Source organism: Mauremys mutica, chromosome 1 (genome assembly GCF_020497125.1).
Source record: "Mauremys mutica isolate MM-2020 ecotype Southern chromosome 1, ASM2049712v1, whole genome shotgun sequence".
In the NCBI taxonomy this organism is placed as follows: Eukaryota; Metazoa; Chordata; order Testudines; family Geoemydidae; genus Mauremys; species Mauremys mutica.
In genome coordinates, this window is record NC_059072.1 from 17648003 (window position 1) to 17669468 (window position 21466).

Below are 21466 nucleotides of genomic sequence, written 5' to 3' on the forward strand. Positions count from 1 at the left end.
ACCTGTGACTGGAGAGTGAGCATGGAAAATTTCAGCTCCAGAGGGAATATTATGGAAAGTTATGAGCATGTCAGAAAGGTGTATGAATTGGGAACTGCTTCGTAACCTTAGCATATGGAGGTAACCAGGGACCTGCTGTAACCACAGCGGCTGACAGACAATAATTATTAGCCCACCCTTTTCCCAAGATGTTTTGGCATTCTAACTCTTCAAGATACGTACGGATAAGGCATGGACTATGATCTGCTCTGGGGAGGCAGGAGCAGCAGCAGCTGTCAGGGTCACTGTGGGACTGGTAGTCAGCGTTAAAGGAAGGCCTTGGTTTGAGCTTGTCTGTAGTAAGTAAGTGCCGGGAGTTCCAGTAGGCTGGAGATGGAAGGACTAAGAAAGGGAAAAAAAGGTCAATACAAAGATTCCCCACTTCCTGAACCATGTCAGCGCACTCACTTATAGGGAATCCAGCTAGCTCGAAATCATACTGAAATAACTCCTTCCCTGTGTTACTTACCACAATTTAATTGGAGTAACTGTAAAACCTCATTTTTCTTCAACAAACTAAATTAGCTAAATTAGTGAAGAACTAATTATCTGTAGTCTTGGCAACTGCCTCTCTGCCCTAAGGACTTTCTCCTAAGGGATAGTGAAGGGTTCTGTTCAGTCCCCTCTCCTGTTCAGCAATGGATAGAAGAGTTAACAAGGGGACATGGTTAAACTGGAGTGAAAATCCTGAACTGCGTTGGTGAAGAATCTTTTCACACATCTTACAGTGAAATTACATTCTGTTAAAAGCAGGTCCTGCTATCCTAAATCCACTTGGAATACAGCAATTTGCACCCACTGGTTGGTTAATTCTCATCTGCCCCTCTGCTGGGACATGATCCAACTCCCACTGAAATCAATGGAAAGACCCAATGGGAGCTGGATTGGGCCCTGGCTGACCAAATGGAAACGGGGAGGAGATAAAAGATGCCAGGATCCCATGGGGGGAAAGATAAGGAGAAATTCTTGACTTCCTGGTCTTGCTCCCAGAGAGGAGTGACAAGGAGACAGGCCACTCTTGCTACAGCTGTTCAGTGAGGATATGGCCTCACAGACCCCCCCAACCACGTTTGCCACTGCTTGCAGTAATAGTAGAGAGACTGTGCCCTATCAATAATGGGATGAATGGTACAGGCACAGGGGAATCTTTTGCCAGCAAGGGTCTCTCGTGTTATAAACTCTTCTTATAAGAAAGATTTTTATTAAAAAAAATATTAAACACACACTGCTACAAGATGGTTTCACAAGAGTTAATATTTCACATTGAACCTTCACAGCTCTAACTAAATACAACTAGGTCCACATTTTGCTCTGGATTTTGTAACAGAAGTTTACTTCAGAATCACCATTAAATTTTCCCTCCTCCATTTTGGAAATCAACTACAAAAATTTAACAATTTAATGGCATTTAAAGGATAAGTGTGATATTGCAAGGCAAGTTCTGCGTTACTTACTGGGAGAATTTCAAAGGTCTGTAGTGTTCCACTATTTAGTGTTATTGTCTCAGAGTCGACAGTAGCAGCAGGAGAATCAGTTGAGGCTATGGGAGTAGGGAAAAAACAAAAAAACACATGTAAACCAAAACGTGTCAGCACAGAAGGGTGTCAAGCAGGGTATTGCTACTCCCAGTGCTGAGAGAAAGGAAGCTGACTGCAGTACTAATGCCAAGGTTCTCTAGTTTGTATCTAGAATTCAACACTCTTTAAAGAAGCCATCTTACATGAGATGGAAATAGAGGGAAGAAAGTATAATTAACTGCATAGGGATTAAAAAACAAAATGATATTAAAGTGATTTAATGATTTATGTTTGTAATGACATTTTAAAGAAATTAATATTCTGGAATAAGTATCCATAAGTGGTTTGAGCATTGGCCTGCTAAACCCAGGGTTCAGAGTTCAATCCTTGAGGGGGCCACTTAGGGATCTGGGGCAAAAATCAGTACTTGGTCCTGCTAGTGAAGGCAGGGGGCTGGACTCAATGACCTTTCGAGGTCCCTTCCAGTTCTAGGAGATAGGTATATCTCCTATTATTATTATAATTATAAGACCCCTTATAGGTCAGATCCTCAGCTGGCGTAAATCAGCGATAAGTCAATGCAGTTATGTTCTGTGTTGATCCACACCAGCTGAAAATTGGCCCTGAATTTGCATTCCTTTCTGTCCTCCTATAATGTGTATGTGCACCAATGGATAAAGTGCAAGATGCACTCAAGTATATTCAATCACATTATATGTAATGGCTGCAACCTACTGAAGGTACAAATGCTAATACTATAGGAGCTTGACTGTTTCACTGGGTTACTGAAAGCAATTTGAACAGGAAGGAGGCTATTAAATAGCAGCTACTAAAGTTAGACATTTTTAAATCAGCAGATCCAGATAATTTGCTTCCCACAAGTTTTAAAAGAGCTGGCTGAGGAGCAATCTAGACTGTTAATTTTGATTTTCCATATATTGTGGAAAACTGGGGAAGTTTCTGAGGGCTGGATAAAAGCTAATGTCCTGCCAACATTTAAAAAGGGTAATCAGGATGATTCAAGTAATTATAGGTAGGGCTCCATGTCTGTCACGGAGGTTGCAGAAGTCACAGATTCTGTGACTTTCCGTGACCGCTGTGATTTCTGAAGAGGCCAGTGTGGCTGACCCCAGAGCCGCCCAAGCAGCTGGCCCCAGGGACCACCTGAGCAGCCGCTGGTGCGGCTGGCCCCACATGTGGCCGGAGCTGCCACTGTTGGTGGCCCCCAGCAGCTGACCCCTGGGCAGCCAAAGCAGCCGCTGCTTGGCAGCCCCCGGCAACTGCTGCCACTGGCCCCACCTCCCTAGCAGCGACCCCCTGGGGCACCCCTCGCAGCAGTGCCCCCCACAAGATTTAGTCATAGGTATTTATAGTAAAAGTCATGGACAGATCACAGGCAGTGAATTTTTGTTTATTGCCTGTGACCTGTCCATGACCTTTACTAAAAATAGCCAAGACTAAATCATAGCCTTAATAATAGGCACTGGGCAAAATGATGGATTTGCCGGTACAACACTCGACTAATAAAGAATCAACACAGAATCATATAATTAATGCCAAACAACACTGGTTTATGGAAAATAGATCTTGTCACAAACTTCAGATTTTTGATGAGATTACATATCAAATTTAAGGTAGAGCTGGAAATGGAATGCAAGTTTCCCAACTCTCAGTCCTGTCCTACAGCCACAAGATCTGAGTGGCACTCAGAACTAAATTCTATAAGATACTTTCATTTATTCATCATCTTTAGGGCCCTACTAAATTCACGGTCCATTTTGGTCAATTTCATGGTCATAGGATTTTTAAAAATAGTAAATTTCATGATTTCAGCTATTTAAATTTGAAATTTCACGGTGTTGTAACTGTAGGGATCCTGACCCAAAAAGTTGGGCAGGGATCACAAGGTTACTGTGCGGGGGGGGAAGGGGGGGGGTTGTGATACTGCTACCTTGACTTCTGCACTGCTGCTGGTGAGGGCGGCTGCCTTCACAGCTGAGCAGCTGGAGAGCAGTGGCTGCTGGCCAGGAGCCCAGTTCTGAAGGCAGAGCCACCGCCAGCAGCAGCGCAGAAGTAAGGATGGCATTGTATGGTATTGCCACCCTTATTTCTGCACTGCTGTCTGCAGAGCTGGGCCCTCAGTCAGCAGCTGCCACTCTGTAGCCACCCAGCTCTGAAGGCAGCAGCACAGAAGTAAGGATGGCATAGTATGGTATTGCCACCCTTATTTCTGCACTGCTGTCTGCAGAGCTGGGGCCTCAGTCAGCAGCGCAGAAGTAAGGATGGCAGGGTATGGTATCACCACCGTTACTTCTGTGCTGCTGCCGGTGGGTCGCTGCCTTCAGAACTGGGTGCCCGGCTAACAGCCACTGCCCTCTGGCTGCCCAGCTCTGAAGGCAGCGCAGATATAAGGATGGCAATACTTCGACCCTCCTAAGATAACCTTGTGACCTCCGCCCCTGCAACTCCCTTTTGGGTCAGGACCCCCAATTTGAGAAACGCTGGTTTCCCCCGTGAAGTCTGTATAATATAGGGTAAAAGCACATAAAAGACCAGATTTCACGGTCCGTGATGAGTTTTTCATGGCCATGAATTTGATAGGGCCCTACTCATCTTAAAACAAGAAACGTTTAGGTTTTATTATAGGACATAACAAGTATGAGTTTCAACTACTTACAGACATGAGTAATCTGGACTGGAATCTGCAAAGCTGCCATAGGACTCGGAGAGTTGCCTGCATTCTCTTCCAAGTGAGCCACTCGAATCTGTACATGCTGAACCCCTGAACTGGAATGAGTGTTTGATAACCCACTTCCAGATTTGTTTTCTGAAAGCTGGTGCCCTGGGTTGTTTTTTTGGTTCTCATGCAGCTGTTTAAGACCTTTTATTAGCACTGAGGGAGAAAAAGAAAATTCATTCTCAGACATGCTGAAGAGGGGCATTTGGAATCAACACTGTGCATCAGATCTCTGAGAAAGATCTAAACTGAGGGTCTCACCCGTTGGACTCTTCGTAACTTCAAGAGCCCCTGGGGTTTGAGAGAGCATATGCTGCTGGTTGGGAAAGTAATCAAAGCCATCCAAGCAGAGCATCACTGATTTTTCACCCCAAAAGGAGCACTCGCTGGAATATGGACAAGAGTAAGTGCTCCCCCCTGCTGAGGTATACGTTAAGCACCCAGAGAACAGAACAGGACCACAAACTCTTAACTAGAGGGCTTCTCTTACTGCTGCCCTTGAAAACTAGTTACTAGCCGGATCCCATTATGTTTTCAGTGGCTGTGGGTGAGGCGTGTGGCCATACGAAATGGGGATCTTCCTGAGCATTTACAGTATAAACATATTTCCACAACAGCTCAGGCTCATGTTTCTTTGATCTGCCTAGCTAAAGCCAGAGCTATTGTTCACTGACTTGCAACAAAGACCATGTGTCAACTCTCTCAAATGATCAAAGGCCAGAGAGGAATTGGGAGGGAGATCCTGAGCAGGGAGCTCTAGCATATAAGAAAGGCTGGAAATGCTGCAAGGCCAGGACACCAAGAATCTTGTGAGAGACCATGCAGCCTTCCATATGAAGCCCAGCTTTGCTTTTTTCAGTTGAACCTCTGACAAGATGATGCTTTTTCAAGAAAACATCACAGCCAGCATGGACCCTGGGAGAATGAGATGTATGTCTGCTTTGCAGACTTGTCATCTGAAGATGAGAACCTTATCAGAATTGTTTGCACAAACAATTTGAGTGCAATTGCTGGTACTTCATATGGGAGAAAGAAGCCAAAGGATAGGCAGAGGCCAGCATCAAATAGATCAATCAGCAGAATGGACAGGAAAGTGGTCTAGATTAACCATGGGTTTGTTAGTGTCTGGTAATTCCTACCTGTCTGCATTCTCCATCTTTTGTTCTCTGTGTCTCATTCATTTCTTTCTCCGCCTTTTGCTTTCCTTTCCATCTGACTTTCTCCCTGTTCTTCTTTCACTCTTTCCCTGTTTCTCTGTCTGTTCCTCTCCACTAAAATATTTGTTTAAACCCAAACTCCAGTCTAAATTCTCTCTCTTTCTATCCTTCTAACAACAATCCTTCTGAACTAGAGGGTGTTTTATGCTGGCATGTGTTAAAAGACCAGCCTCCATTCCAGCTCTGCCTAGGGAAGTAAGCTACTATGACACAGAGGCCCCCTGGTGATTCACTACTCTGCGTCAGCAACTCCTATCAGACCTGACAAACTTGCTTCCCCTAACATACTGCTGTCATAGAATTTATCTATAAAAACGTTGTGTGAAGTATCAAACGAAAGCTGGTGACACACTGGTCATTACTATCATTATGAAATGTATGCCTTCAAACTATAGGAATTATGGGTAGTTACTGACATAATGCCTTAAAGTCTGTAACCAAACAAAGGGAGAATCCGGTTTCTTCCAGACTGGAGGGAAGGTAGTTATCTCCTGGTCTCCAATGTAAATTAAGCATTGTGGAACCAACACAAAAGAAGCTCCATTTGCTATACTGGACTTAGAAAAGGGCAACAAAAATGATTAGGGGTATGGAACAGCTGCTGTATGAGGAGAGATTAATAAGACTGGGACTTTTCAACTTGGAAAAGAGATGACTAAGGGGGGATATGATTGAGGTCTATAAAATCATGACTGATGTGGAGAAAGTAAATAAGGAAGTGTTATTTACTCCTTCTCATAACACAAGAACTAGGGGTCACCACATGAAATTAACAGGCAGCAGGTTTAAAACAAACAAAAGGAAGTAGTTTTTCATACAACGCACAGACAGTCTGTGGAACTCTTTGCCAGAGGATGTTGTGAAGGCCAAGATTATAACAGGGTTCAAAAAAGAACTAGATAAGTTCATGGAGGATAGGTCCATCAACAGCTATTAGCCAGGATGGGCAGGGATGGTGTCTCTAGCTTGTTTGCCAGAAGTTGGGAATGGGCAACAGGAGATGGATCACTTGATGATTACCTGTTCTGTTCGTTCCCTCTGGAGCACCTGCCATTGCCCACTGTCGGAAGACAGGATACTGGGCTAGATGGACCTTTGATCTGACTCAGTATGGCTGTTCTCATGTTCTTATGACATAATCCTGAACTGTAACCTTCCACCTGTGTGTACACTGTCTCTTTGGGGACAGTTTACCTGGTAATTAGTGTGAATGTTCAGTGGCAGGGGCTAGACATTACCAGGGGCTGCTTCTGGGGAGTCTGGGCACAGGGGTATACTAAGTGTTAACATGCAATGCAAAATACAGGCTGGCAGAGTCCTGTGGAGTTTGTGGTGTCAGGGAACTGACACACAAGTGTCACAGCTACATACCCCTTTTCCCAGGACATTTCAACAAATCATATCCTAACCCTGGCACTCTAGTCTTTGTGTGGTACACTGCTATCAGATCTTGATGTGGTGGGGGAGTTGGCTCTAGTAGCAGGATGGAATAGGAATTGGATATCCTCAGTTCTATTTTTGGCTCTAAAAGGGAAGTAGGATCTAGTTGTTAGAGTAGGCAGGACCAGAAGTCAGGATTACTGGGCTTTATCCACAGCTCTGAGTGGGCTGTGGTGTCTAGAGGTTAGAGCATAGCATTAGAATTCAGGGCTTCAGTTATGCCACTGGCTCTTTACCATGGCTTTCTCTGATCATTGCATATGCCAGTGCCATCAGATCTGGATGTTGTTTCTTGAGAAAACCTCAAACACATGCACAAACCGTTTTCCCATCTCAGTTTTTAAAGTACATGCAGTTCTAAGCATGGATCTGAATCCAGGAGAGTGAGTGAACACCCCATTGAAGTGGTTGGGATGAGGAAGGCTCAGTGGTCTCACTGCTGCTGTTACTGTTAAGTAGAACATTACTGCAGATACAGAGCAGAGCCTAATACAGGCATTGTAGTGATCCCAGGCTCAGGCAGAGTTTACCTTTTAAAATACAAAGTCCTGTACTCATGTTTTTCTCTACCTCTTTCATTCTCTCCTTTCTGTTTTCCTGTCCACCCCTAAAAGCCTTTAGGGGAGTATGTATTTTTGGATGAACATAATTGTTTAAATGCAGAAATAATTTTGAACTCAAGGGTGTTGGCACATGCTAGAGGGTATCAGGGTTGCAAGAAATAGGCAACATGGATTTGTTAAGAAAAAATCATGCCAAACCAACCTAATTTCCTAATTTGGCAGGGTTACTGGCCTAGTGCATAGGGAAGAAGCTGTGGATGTGATCTATCTTGATTTTGACACATTCGCTCATGACATTCTCATAACCAAACTAAGGAAATGTGCTCTAGATGAAATTACTGTAAGGAGGATGTACAACTGGTTGACAGACCATACTCAAAGAGTAGTTAGCAATGGTTCGCTGTCAAACTTGGAGGATGTATCTAGTGGAATTGCGCAGGGGTCAGTCCTGGGTCCAGTACTATTCAATATCTTCATTAATGACTTGGATAACAGAGCAGAGAGTATGCTTATAAAATTTGTGAATGATACCAAGCTGAGAGGGGTTGCAAGCATCTTGGAGGACAGAATTAGAATTCAAAACAGCTATGACAAACTGGAGAATTGGTCTGAAATCAACAAGATGAAATTCAGTAAAGACAAAAGCAAAGTACTACACATAGAAAGAAAAAAAAATCAAACATAAAACTACAAAATGGGGAATAAGTAGGTGGGAGTACTGCTGAAAAGGATCTGGGGGTTATAATGGACCTCATATTGAATATGAGTCAACAATATGATGCAGTTGCCAAAAAGGCTACTATCATTGTGGGGTTTATAAACAGGAATGTCATATGTAAGATATGAGAGGTAACTGTCCCACTCAACTCAGCACTGCTAAGGCCTCAGCTGGAGTACTGTGTGCAGTTCTTAGTGCCACACTTTAAGAAAAGATATGGACAAGCTGGAGTCCAGAAGAGAGCAAGAAAAATGATAACAGGCTCATTTTGGGGGAAGGATAGCTCAGTGGTTTGAGCATTGGCCTGCTAAACCCAGGGTTGTGAGTTCAATACTTGAGGGGGCCACTTAGGGATCTGGGGCAAAAATCAGTACTTGGTCCTGCTAGTGAAGGCAGGGGGCTGGACTTGATGACCTTTCAAGGTCCCTTCCAGTTCTAGGAGATTGGTATATCTCCAATTATTACATTTATATTACAAAACCTGACCTATGGAAAAAAAATGTTAAAAAAAGCTCTGTATGTTTAGTCTTTAAAAAAAAAGATGAGGGGGGACCTGATAATCTTCAAATATGTTAAGGGCTGTTATACAGAGGTCTGTGATCAATTGTTCTCCATGTCCACTAAAGGTAGGACAAGAAGTAATTGGCTTAATCTGCAGCAAGAGAGGTTTAGGTTAGATGTTCAGGAAAACTTTCTAACTATAAGGACAATTAAGTACTGGAATAGGTTTCCAAGGGAGGTTGTGGAATCCCCGTCATTGGAGGTTTTTAAGAACAGGTTGGGGATCCCCCTGTCAGGGATGATCCAGGTCTAGGTCTACTTGATCCTGCCTAGGAGTTGAGAGTTGGACTAGATGACTTTGAGGTCCCTCCCAACCCTACATTTCTATGATTCTATGAATTTGTGAAGCAACAATATGTCTCTCTATTTAGAGAGAGGTCAACACATTAGTCAGCTTTTAGTTCATACTCAGAAAAAAAAATTATAAATATTAAACTCTCTGTGCAAACTCAATTTCTCAGGAATCTATAACATTTTAGCATGTTTGAAAAATAAGTACATAATAAACAAGCTACAGAAACTCCAAATTTGGAGTATTTGTTTAAAAAAATACTGCATTTTTCAAAGTTACAATCAAACAATGCCTAGTGTCATAATTTGCATATAACATTGCAAAGATAAATAAAATGTTCTCCCACCCTCGCAGAAGATGAGGGCAGCCTAGTTCAAGAGGTTGCAGGACAGAAAGGATCAGTGCAACTGGGAAACGCTCCAAGACACCAGATTCACCCTCCAATCCTGCAGTGTAAACTTTCTATTGCATCTGTGGGTAAAGTGGCACATGGCTCCTAGAAAGCAACCATCTTCCCTTCTTGTTCCCGCTGTGATCCCTAGTGCAACTAGCTGAGGGAGCAGCTCACATGTACAGGGTTGCAGGCCCAGGCCTTTGCTTTTCTGACACTCAATTCAGTCTTCAGTGATATCAGTGGATATTCCCCACCCTGGGCAGCAAATAGCCGTCTGTCTGGTGAGTGGGGAATTGGAAGGGGGACTGCAGCCTGTTGATTCATTTTGTCTTTTTATTTTGTAAACTATCTAAGGCGGGGACGGTCTCTTACTACATGTTTGTACAGCACCAAACACACTGGGGCCCCACTCATGGTTGTGGCCTCTAAGCATTCCTGTAATACATATAATAAATACTAATAATTGTCATAGGCAGGTATCCATTTACCAACACAACTCCTACTACAATTGGCATCCTCCTGAAAGCTTTTACAGCGAGAGCAAGGACTGAACAAACGAGCATGGAGACTGAATTAGCCTCTCACTCAAGCAATCGCCCCTCCCGCCCAGAACAGGGATAAAGGACATTAGCAGGCAGACAGCAGTGGGGAAGCTTACACTGTCATTCTCTGTCCCTGCTCTGTTGACAATCAGGAGTCAATCCCAGGGCTACCAATGTGGCATCTTTCATAATTACTACGTTCACAATTTTTTAAAGTCATAACTCCATTTACAAGTAACAATACCCATTCCTGAGGGACCTGTGAAGCAGACTTTCTGAAGACTTTAAAGAAGAGAACAAAATGTGTAACTAATACATTACCAGGGAATGAAACATCTTTGTGGTTTGCAATCTGTCTTTTAATTGTCCACCATTTACTCCGAAGCCACTGTGGCGAGCGGACACTGCTCCATCCTTCAGCCAGTAGATCCCAATTGATTTCATTTTCATCAGACACCTCAAGCTCTGCTATCCTGGCAGGGTTATAGAAAAAAGGAATCTGTCAGAAGCTGCCTTCAGGCCTTTAAGGGATGTTAGACATCTTTGCTTAAGAATGGATTTAGGCTTCCAAGGCTCCATGCTGCCAGATGTCAAGCAAATCACATCTCCTATTAACTCATCCAGTCCATCTCCCTGCCAATGCATGTTGTCCTTCCGCCTAGACCTATTGTAGTGCTCTGTCCAGACTAATTTTAAATCTCCCAAGCAATGGTGCTTGCAACACTTCTCTTGGGAAACTATTCCCCTAATACATCTTATGGGCAGGAAATACTTCCTGATATTCAGCCTAAGCGTTCACTCTCTTAATTTCATCCCATCACTCCTAGTTATACTCTTCTTTTACCCTAAATAACATCCATCTCTCCTTAGTATGGACTTATGTCTCCCCTTAGATTTCTCTGAGGTAAGCTATACATAGTTAACTATTTAAAACTTTCCTCAAAATCAATCCCTCCAGGTTCTTCAGAGCAGGGATTGTCTTCATATATGTTAGCAAATATCTAGCACCCTGTGGGCTCTACTACAATCTGTAGGAATAATCATCATCCCTCAATTCCCTTCAATTTGTACAGTATGCTGGGGAAGGGTTTTTGCCTGTAAGCTGCAAAAGCCCTCTTCATAGACCAAGTAGTTGTACTGACTATACCTGCTAGCTACAGGAACAATCCTAAAGGGATGAATTATGAATGACTGGACAGACTGTGAGAGACTAAATGCATCAATACTATTTGTACACCAGTACTAAGAAACATAACCAGGATGTATTGTAATTTACAATCAGTCAGGTTAATCATTTTGAATGCATGTCATAAAGCAGTGACTAGTGCTCTGTAAATCATGTTTGGATTCCCTGCCTGTCTCTCCCTTTTATCGCCATCCAAGAAAATTATCAAATCATAATGAAAAATTGACTGGCTGAAAAATCTGAGTTAAAAGTATTCAAAACAGAAGAGGAACTGAATGGCTCAGAAGATTTCTAGTGGGCTATTGAGCCTTTCACCACTTGGTTATCAGTTCAACTCTAACTCAGGTAGGGATCAAAGGTGGTGCCATCTGGTGGCCTACATGAAATGAAATTGTGGTCTCAGTTTAGTTCCTTGTGGACATGTGTCCACATCACAGAAACCACCACCACACTTGACCCTCGTTGGCAATCTCAGCAGAGAGGCCAGGGACTGAATGAGCATGGAGACTGAACTACCCTCCAGTTCAGGGCTGAAGCGCATTGGTGGGGCAGTGTGTGGGAAGCTTGCATGGTCGCTGCCTGTGCTGTACCTGTTCTGTGGAATAATAGAAGACTTCAGTCTCCAGGGCTTTCAATCTGACACCTTTCACGAGCACTAAAATTCACTAAAAAAACAAAAACAAAAATAATGTTCAATATGAAATCTCTGGGAAGTGTGAACACAGCAGCCATTTTTGGTGTGTTCTTGAGATCTCTTAGTGCCTGGGAAATCAGCAAAAGGGACCCCAATGGAATTCTACTAGTGTCACTTTTTTACTATGAAATTTTTTAAACTGAGAACACAAACCTCAAGATTAAATTTATTTCATCCTCCTTCGTCCACTCAGTTCCGCCACTCTGTTTCCAGTTCAGATAGTTAAGCCATTTGGAGCGGCATTGCTTTTCAGAGCGTGTTCCAACCCGTTCTGCCACAGCAGCCCACGATACCCCTTGGGTGACAATGTCACCTGGCTCCGTGCTGGTTAGCTCATGTACCACTTCTGCTAGCCTCTTTTCTTCTTCTTCTGTCCATTTTCCTAACAAAATAAAGGACAAAAACATGCATGTTAACCAACAGTACAAGCCATCTTAATCTGAATAGCAGATATGGAACCATACAACATTTTGTGATTGGAAGCGGCACTACAATTTTCAGGAGTTTAACCACTTGCATAACTGTGATGCTCAGCACCCACATGTTCATCCTTGTAAAATGATTGTGCGGTATACAATGCAAAGTTTGTCATGACGGGTGTCTTCAGAAGGCTCATGATGCACTGAGCATTGTTGTTACAGTAATGTTATAGGTTATAATTTCATGTATATAGTTATGAGGCTGAAAATGTATCCTCATGCCTTAAAGCAAGCCCAGCCAAAAAAATCTCCAAGAGCAGAGAGGCAGTTCACACCTCATCAGGGCATGTATGGGACAAACCCAGCCCAGCCTCACATGAACAAAGGACGCTGGCCTAGGCAACAACAAAATAATCTGTTAGACTCTCAAGTAAGTCACCCCCTTTCCTTTGGTCAGTTTGGGACTGCAATGAGGTAATGCTCACCTGACTCTGAATGGGGGAGAGGAGGGGCAAAGCCAAGAGGGAAGAAAGGACATAATAAAAGGGACAGAGATTTGCCATGCTCTTCCTCTCTCTTCCACCTACATCTACAGAAACCACACTAAGCGACTGAAGTGCTAATCAAAGGGGAGAGCCTGGCTGAAGAGCAACCAGCCAGCCTGTGGTGAGAACATCTAAGTTTGTAAGGGCACCGAAAGTGTTAAGATCAGCTTAAAATGCGTTTTGCTTTTATTTCATTTGACCAAATCTGACTTATGTTTTGATTTATAATCACTTAAAATCTATCTTTATAGTTAATAAATTTGTTTGTTTATTCTACCTGAAGCAGTGTTTGGTTTCATGATGTCAGAGGCTCCCCTTGGGATAACAAGTCTGGTACATCTCAATTTCTCTGTTAAATTGACGAACTCATATAAGCTTGTAGTATGCAGCAGGCATAACTGGACACTGCAAGAAGGAGGTTCCTAGGGCTGTGTCTGGGACTGGAGATATTGGCTAGTGTCATTAGGTTGCACAATCCAAGGAGCAGCCAGAGGCTGTGCGTGAACAGCCCAAGAGAGGGGGTTCCCATAGCAGAGCAGGGTAAGGCTGGCTCCCAGAGTCAAGGATTGGCGTGACCTAGCAGATCACTGGTCCAGATAACAACAGAGGGGAACGTCACAATAACCTCCAACAGTCATAGTGTCCTAGACTAATATAGGAGTTGCCCTATGTACTAGGTACACCCCTTTGACGGTCAGATGTTCCAACAGTACATCATTAACTCATTCAAATGCTTGTTGGCCCACTGCAGTAGGAAAAGAGTTAATTGTTTAAAGGCAACATCTTTGCCCCTGTGAGCAGTAAGGATGGGAATATTCAGATCTATACCGAGAAAACCAAGCACACTCTGTTCTAGTTATCATCATCCTCTCCCTCATTCAGGCTCCTTCCTCCACTACTTATTTATTTGTATGCCCACCAGCAGAGTATGTTAGTGCTCTCCTCAATAAAACAAGACACTGCTTCCTCAGAAATACTAGGAGACACATACCATATCCCAACTAACAGATGGGAAGCCTCACAATCTCCCACTATGAGGGTATGTCTACACTACAGGATTATTCTGATTTTATAGAAACCGGTCTTTGGAAACAGATTGTATAAAGTCGAGTGCATGCGGCCACATTAAGCACATTAATTCGGCGGTGTGCGTCCATGTACCGAGGCTAGTGTCGATTTCCGGAGCGTTGCACTGTGGGTAGCTATCCCATAGTTCCCGCAGTCTCCCCCGCCCATTGGAATTCTGGGTTGAGATCACAATGCACGATGGGGCAAAAACAGTGTCACGGGTGATTCTGGGTAAATGTCGTTAGTCAATCCTCCCTCCGTGAAAGCAACGGCAGACAATCATTTTGCGCCCTTTTCCCTGGATTGCCCTGGCAGACGCCATAGCACGGCAACCATGGAGCCCGTTTAGCCTTTTTTCACTGTCACCGTATGTCTACTGGATGCTGCTGACAGACGCGGTATTGCAGTGCTACACAGCAGTATCCCCTTGCCTTTGCAAGTTAGCAGAGACAGTTACCAGTCATATTGTACCGTCTGCTGCTGTCATGGGTGCTCCTGGCTGGCCTCGGTGAGGTCGGCCAGGGGCACATGGACAAAAATGGGAATGCTACTGTGTAGCGCTGCAGCACCGCGTCTGCCAGCAGCATCCAGTAGACACACGGTGACATTGAAAAAAGGCGAGAAACTATTTTTTTCCCTTTTCTTTCACGGGCGGAGGGGGGGGGGGGGTCAGCTGTCAGTGTTTGGATGCGAAACATGTAAGGAAAAGCCTAAGTGCAGCAGGAAGTAATGCTGGTGATTCAATATGCATGCCACATTCACTCTGGGTCAGTACTGAAATGATGCTCCAGCATGATGCAAAGTACTTCCGCTAAAAGTGCTGACTTTCAGATGAGACATAAAACCAGAGTTCCAGGCCCCTTGAATGTCATTAACAATCCCATGGGAGATTACATGGGTATTAAAACCTGAGTCCTGGCCAAATTTCAATGGGGTAATTATATACTGGCTACCTAATTTTCCCCTTCATTTTTAATCAAGTATATTTCATTTCCTGTCCTACAATATTGTATGGTGTTGATACGTGCTGTTTAATAGTTTCTTCACCGTAATTCAGCCATAGCTACACTTTAGCACTGAGTGATATGACACCCATAGAGAGAGAGTTTGTAAAAATCCAATGATTAAAATGTATCAAATACTTTGTAATTCATCTTGATGAAAAGTACCATAGGAACATCAGAGCTCAAGATTGTTATTAAAGGCCTACAAAAAAAAGTTACATATACATTGTAATTTTTTTGCCCTTTGTGACCTGAAATTAGAAATAAAAAGACTTAAAATAAAAAGTTACCCAATTTTATGCTAAGCCTCAGCCTGAAGTGAATTTCCTACAGAACAGGAAATCTCTAAAAACAACAGAAAGAGATAACAATGGGGAAACTGACACACCCTTAACTAGAATATCCTTTACTGACACCACTATACTACCATACCTGTGTGTTATAATACCATACCTGTGTTGCAGGTGTCCTTCATCAGCCTACATCGATCTTTTACAGATGAAGCACTTCTTCCCAGTGCAGCGCCTATTGTTGCCCAATCATTACCATGCTTTATTCGTAACCTAAGTGGATACAGTTTATTAGCATTTTGTTCAAATGACTCACACAGCTATATTGCATGGTAGGCAATAATAAATATGTTATTGGAGAGTGAGCACAGTCTCACAGTAGATGGGACTGGTCGGAATGGCAAGGTTTTATTCACAATTTTTGCTGCTAATTTGTCACATGATGCTGGAAGCCATTTAGCCTGGCCATGCCTCAGTTTATCCATCTGTAAAATAGGTATAATTATATTTATCCGCCTCAGAGGAATGTTGTGAGGCTTAACTAATTATTGTTTGAAACATGTTCTGAGATCTTCAGATGAAACGTGAGACTCCCATTCCAAATTCTTATCTATTCTCAAGGGGAGACTTTGTATGTGGTACAGGGAATATTCATGAAGCCTGGTATAATAGGTGCTGAAAAACTGGGAATTCTATAACTCACCTGCCCAGGAAGCCAGGAAAGCATCTTGCCTCGCTACTTTCCTATTTCTAAAGCTTATGCATTCCCCTTCCTTCACCACCTCTCAGAGTGGCTTAAAATATTAACCACAGTTACGAATTAATTTCAATTTATTATGAACCCATCTCGAACTCTAGGTGCCTTACAAAACACATAGAAACTTCAACTGGATCAATATCCAAACAACGTAACTCCCACCTTAAATCCTCCATTCTTCCCATCAATGCAGGCTGTATCCTAATCAACCCAATCAATCCTTGAGGAAAAGCCTGGGAAAACAGATAAGCCTGCAGAATATCCTTGGTTCTGTCACACTGAGGGTGTGTATTCCAGATTCAAGGACCCTCATTGATGTCTTGGTGAAGTCTCCCAACATCTGTTTTCACAAGGGGAAATCTTATGCTTGACCATTCAACCATCCTTACAGCTAACCTGCTCAAGCTCTCTAAAGAAAGAGGACCAAACTAGTCTCAGTTATACTTATGAAAATCTGAAGTCTCATTGGTTTCAATAGAATACATCAATCTTAGTTTGGCTAAGTGCTGTATTCACATGTGTAAACACATCCAAGTAGAAATTGACCAGAAAGTGGCTTTCATTGCCCTTCAAACTACTCTGGTACACCACTACTTTGTAGAAAAGAGTTATAGCAGTCAATTTACCTATGACCACTGAACCGAAATGTTCATAGTGAAATCTTTATAAAATTCTTTTTTAAAACTATTATAAATTAGATAACAAGATCTTGTGAATGCAAAACTTACTCCTTGAGCTTTTCAATTTCTTCAGGAGTATACCTATGCAATAAATAAAAAGAACATTACTTAGAACAGAAACATACACTTTTTGTTAGCCATATACAATGTACTACTAACAGCACAAAAGAAAATTTCGAACTGAGGGAAACAATCTGAATATTTAAAAGCACATTAAAAGGTAAATTATTTATCTTTGTTCATTTCTAAACATGTTTGGATCTCTTCACATTTAGTTTTACACTGGTGTAACTCCTTCAACTTCAACGGACTTACTTCTCAGGTATGAGAAATCAGAATTAGGTCCACTTATGCCTTAAAGAAGGGCTAGTTCTTCACAGCACATCTCCTATTTAATTCTGTAATTGTCATAGTGGTGTTTATTGCCACAAATGCATCATTAAAACTTAGCACTCAAATTGCACGTTTCCTCTTCAAAGAGCTTTATAAACGTTAACTAAAATCCTAACCATCACCCCAGGGGGATACGTATTTCCATTACTTTACAGTTAGGGAATCCAAGGCCGGGGGATTAAATGAATTGCCCTCTAGATCACGTCAGAGACAAGATTAGTACTCAGCAGTTCATGGCCTGGCTCTTAGTTCTGTGCTCATTTCACAATGCTCTCCCCATAGTGGTAATCCTTTTATAGTGAATACTATCACAGATGCATTAGACTCCAATCCTACAGTAGGTTACATCAATGAAGACCCATGCACCGATGCAAAATTCCACTGGAGTCAATGGAACAGTGTGCTAGCATATCCTGATGCAGGATCAGTCCTTCGGAAGTTCTTATACAAAATTATGGAAAGGAAGGAACTAAGAATTAAGAAGGAAAGAGAAGGTCTTATATAAATCCGAGGTGTCTGAAAAGGGCGCAGAAAAGATAAATGGCCAACAAATCCCTGCCTCTAATGAGATGTTGTTTTTATCTTGAACATACATCTCCCTACAGTAGTGGACCAGTGATGGGAACACTTTTCAGAGAGAGTTCTGGAAAATGAAGGGAACGAAGGAAAAACAAGACGAGTCCCTTGTTAACACTTAGCTAACTAATCCCACTGATTTAAACAAAGTACCAGAAAAAGAAATCTAAAAAGACTGCAAAGCTTAGGTCAAAGAGAATCATCCCACCTGATGGAAAAGGACACCAGGAAATGTACTGAACTGCTGGCAGGTGACATTAGCATCCACTGCCTAGACTGACCTGCAGGATGCAGGAGAAATGGCTTTTCATATTAATGTTTTCTGTTTCCAAGTTTTCTCCAGTATGAAAGTTCTTCAATTACTTAAATGGGTAATGCCAAAAAGCATTAACAAAAAACATGCTTTGCATTCTTAAAAAAAAAAAGTTTGTAGATTGCTTTGTTTAGAGTCCACTTATTGAGCTATAATACCAAAATGAAATCAGCCATGATTTGTTTTGTTTGCTTTTAATTCCTCCCCCTATTTAGAGAAACAGCCTTCTCTAATAGACTGAGCTCTGTACCAAGAGCCAGGACCTACTGAGTCCTAAAGATGACTTGTGTGAAGTCTTGAGCAAGTCATCTATGCTTTCTGTTTATCTTCTTGTTAAAATGCAGGCGTGTTTAGAGAATAGCTAACCTTTGTTAAAGCAATGTCTAGAAAACTAAGATGGTATTTGCTATCAAATGTGCTATCAGCGTTATCAAACACAGCAAGCATGGTTGCTTGCGTATTCAATACACAGTAAATTCCATAAATTACACAAATCTCTGAAGCAACAATGTGGAGCAACAATAATGGGCTGCGTGGCCAGTAATTCATCTCTGTGCATGTACAAAGGCTACACTGGAGATCATTGGAAGCACTTATACAAGTTCTGACAAGACTTTATATCAACAGAACCAAAAAGGGAGGGAGCTTGACCGTTTTTTCCCTAGGTCTAATAAATCTCATGGCAACAGCCTCTAGTCTTGCTTCTCAACTACCTCTAAGTTGAAAGGAATTTACCTTTTCCCCCAAAAATGTCATTTTCATTACTTGAAGTGAATGTAAAATAAAAAAAACAAAACAAAAACACATGATCCTAATGATACCAATCAAGCCATGCATTATTATAGGTTTTCATACTTTCCAACATGGTTTCTGTCATCATACATGCGAAGAACTCTTCTATAAACTGCAAAGAGAGGCCGGTTCAGACCCCATGCTATGGTCCTGTAGAAATCTTTTCGTTCATCTTTTGACATCTCAAAGATAATTTCAGTGGCATCCTTTATTCCACGGGCCTAGAGAGATCACATTTTAAAAAGAGATTTTAGACAAAACTGTGTATCATTGACAAACCGAACTTTTAAAAATGAGAAGGTTGGTACATTATTCTCAAATTCATGAGAGATATTTCATAAAACTATAGGTCAAAATTGTAAAATTGGATTCCTAAATTAGACAACTGAATCTATATCTGCCCAAATAAGTGCAGAACATTACTGAAAAACAGATCATTCATTCAGAGGCCCAAATATGCATTGAAATGTCTAACTTCTATATAAGTTTGAAAATTCTAGTAAATTTTGAGGTAAAAAAAAATCAATGTCAAATCTGAGAAGATCACACAAAATAAATTTAAACTGACACTGTTTAGTTTATGCACTGGGGTTTTTGTAAGGAGAAAAAAGTTTCACAAACAATCTGAAGAAATGCTTTCATAAAAAAATCAATCGATGTAAAGCTAATTTGAAGGCAGTGGTGCCCAACCTTATTACACAGGAGGGCCACATAATCCTAAACACAACCTTGTGTACCGATTCTACATATTTTAAATCAGATTTAAGGTCACCTGTATAGATTTATATTTTAAGTTCAGCTTGTTTCATATGTATTTAGTGTGTAAATAGCCAATACTGTATATAGAAACAACCTGTGTAAACTAAAATGATGTAAACATGACGACAAAATGCTGATCAATCATTACTGTGTTGAAGCAGGCCTTCTGAAACACTCTGATAGGCCATGTATGGCCCGTGGACCGTAGTCTGGGCACCTCTTTTTAAGGTAAAATATTTCTTTACATTGATGGAAACCCAAACAAAGCTTAATTGTGATAGCACATGAGAACTAGAAAGTGAACATGATTATAAAAGAAAAACAAAACTGACCAATTTAGTTTAATTGTCCAAGCTGAGTGAAGTGAAAAAGGCAAGCAAACATCAGAAATGGGGATAAGGTATGGTAAATTGTATTTTACAAACCATTTAAATGTTAATCCAGAGGGTTATTATTATCCCAAGAAAGAACTGAGACTTTAATTTGACCAAGCTAAATAAAAAAAGGCATGTACATGTGCATGATTTTGTGAGTATAAATTCTAATACCTGTGCAGGTAGGTGCTAGTACTGGAAAAGGTGCACAGAGGTATTTGCACATGCCCTAGTGAAGACTGGATCTAGCCCCTTCTGTAGGTGTAGATTCTTCTCTTGATGTGGCCATAATTTCCATGGGAGTTACACATGCTCAAGGGAAGATCACACCACTTGAGCACACTGATGTAAAATTTTACAATGAATTATTCTGAGCATGCAAACTGGAAGTGTTGTGAGACGATCTGGCAGAGCCTTAAACCCTAAGTATGATTACAATAAAAATTATATTTACTGATTTTATGCATTAGAAACATTTTTGGTGTATTTCAGACAGGCAATAATCAATTCTACTACAAAACGATCAAAATAAGCCTATTTGCATGCTCTCTGGAAGTTCTACAGAAAGTTAGTTTCAAATAGGATATAGTAGAAACAGCATAACCAGCTAAACTAGCAGACTAATGTACTGTAATTCCTACCTTTAAATAACGTTCAATGTTACTCATCAAAATGTCGATTTCTTCCTTCGACCACATTCCCTGCTTCCATTTATGGCCTTAAAATGGACAAGACAAACTAATCACAATGCTGGAGGCCAGCAAGGTGGGGGAAATCAGAACACACAATTTCCTTACTGAAGTAATTAACAAAGAAAAACATGTAGTAGTTACAAACTAATTAGAACCATTACATAGCAGAAATAACTCTATTTGCTAAGCAACCAGTTTCCATGTTTGATGGCTTCAGTATCACCAACCCCAAGAGTTCAAAAAGAAAAAGAAAAAAAAATCACAAGAGTCTGATGATTTTAAGCCACTTAAAAAAAAATTGGGGTTGTTTTTATTTGGCTTCTAGTTTTTGAATCTTTAGGGTGCATTCAAGTCACGTGTTTAGGCTTTTCTCTGCAACCATGAGGACTGGAAGCCTTTTTTTTTTTTTTTTAAATAATGAAAGCTGAGACTCTCGTGTATTCCCATGACTACAGGAGCCAGGGCTTAAAGAAAAACAAATATCACGAGACACAGTAAAATTGCAAAACCTGGCAACACTGCAGCCTTATGTTATGGACCTTATCACTTCCAACCATGCCTGTGTAGTGCTAACTGCTCTTAGTGCTCCCTGTGCAGTCAATGGTAATGAGCTCTGTGCCTGGTAGAGTTTGCAGAATTGGGCCCTATGTCATTATTATCTGTATTGGGAGTAGTACCTAGTGGTCACAATCAGAATTGAGGCTCTGTTGCATGTGTTGTATTTCCCAAATAAAAATGGCAAATCAATACAAACAAACATTAGTCAGTCATTTCAATACCATCTAAGCTTTTGGGTTTTTGTAAAAAGCAAAACCAATTCAATTTTAGTCAGAGATAAGGATGCAAACCTTAAATACCATGATCTAATAGCCAAGTGGCACTAAAAATAACTGCCCCTTTACTC

General features: G+C 41.5%; 1 protein-coding gene across 2 annotated transcripts in view; it reads right to left on the reverse strand.

Moving 5' to 3' along the window:
• DMTF1 (cyclin D binding myb like transcription factor 1) overlaps positions 1 to 21466 on the reverse strand; it is a 49993-nt gene that overhangs the window by 8463 nt on the left and 20064 nt on the right. For both annotated transcript variants that reach the window (XM_045029174.1, XM_045029166.1), the window contains exons 6-14: positions 20512 to 20588; positions 18801 to 18958; positions 16712 to 16744; positions 15390 to 15499; positions 12054 to 12282; positions 10342 to 10493; positions 4234 to 4449; positions 1494 to 1579; positions 223 to 381 (exon numbers count right to left, since the gene is read on the reverse strand). In XM_045029174.1, the coding sequence (XP_044885109.1) occupies positions 223 to 381; positions 1494 to 1579; positions 4234 to 4449; positions 10342 to 10493; positions 12054 to 12282; positions 15390 to 15499; positions 16712 to 16744; positions 18801 to 18958; positions 20512 to 20588 (1220 nt within the window). The remainder of the gene's footprint in view (positions 1 to 222; positions 382 to 1493; positions 1580 to 4233; positions 4450 to 10341; positions 10494 to 12053; positions 12283 to 15389; positions 15500 to 16711; positions 16745 to 18800; positions 18959 to 20511; positions 20589 to 21466) is intronic.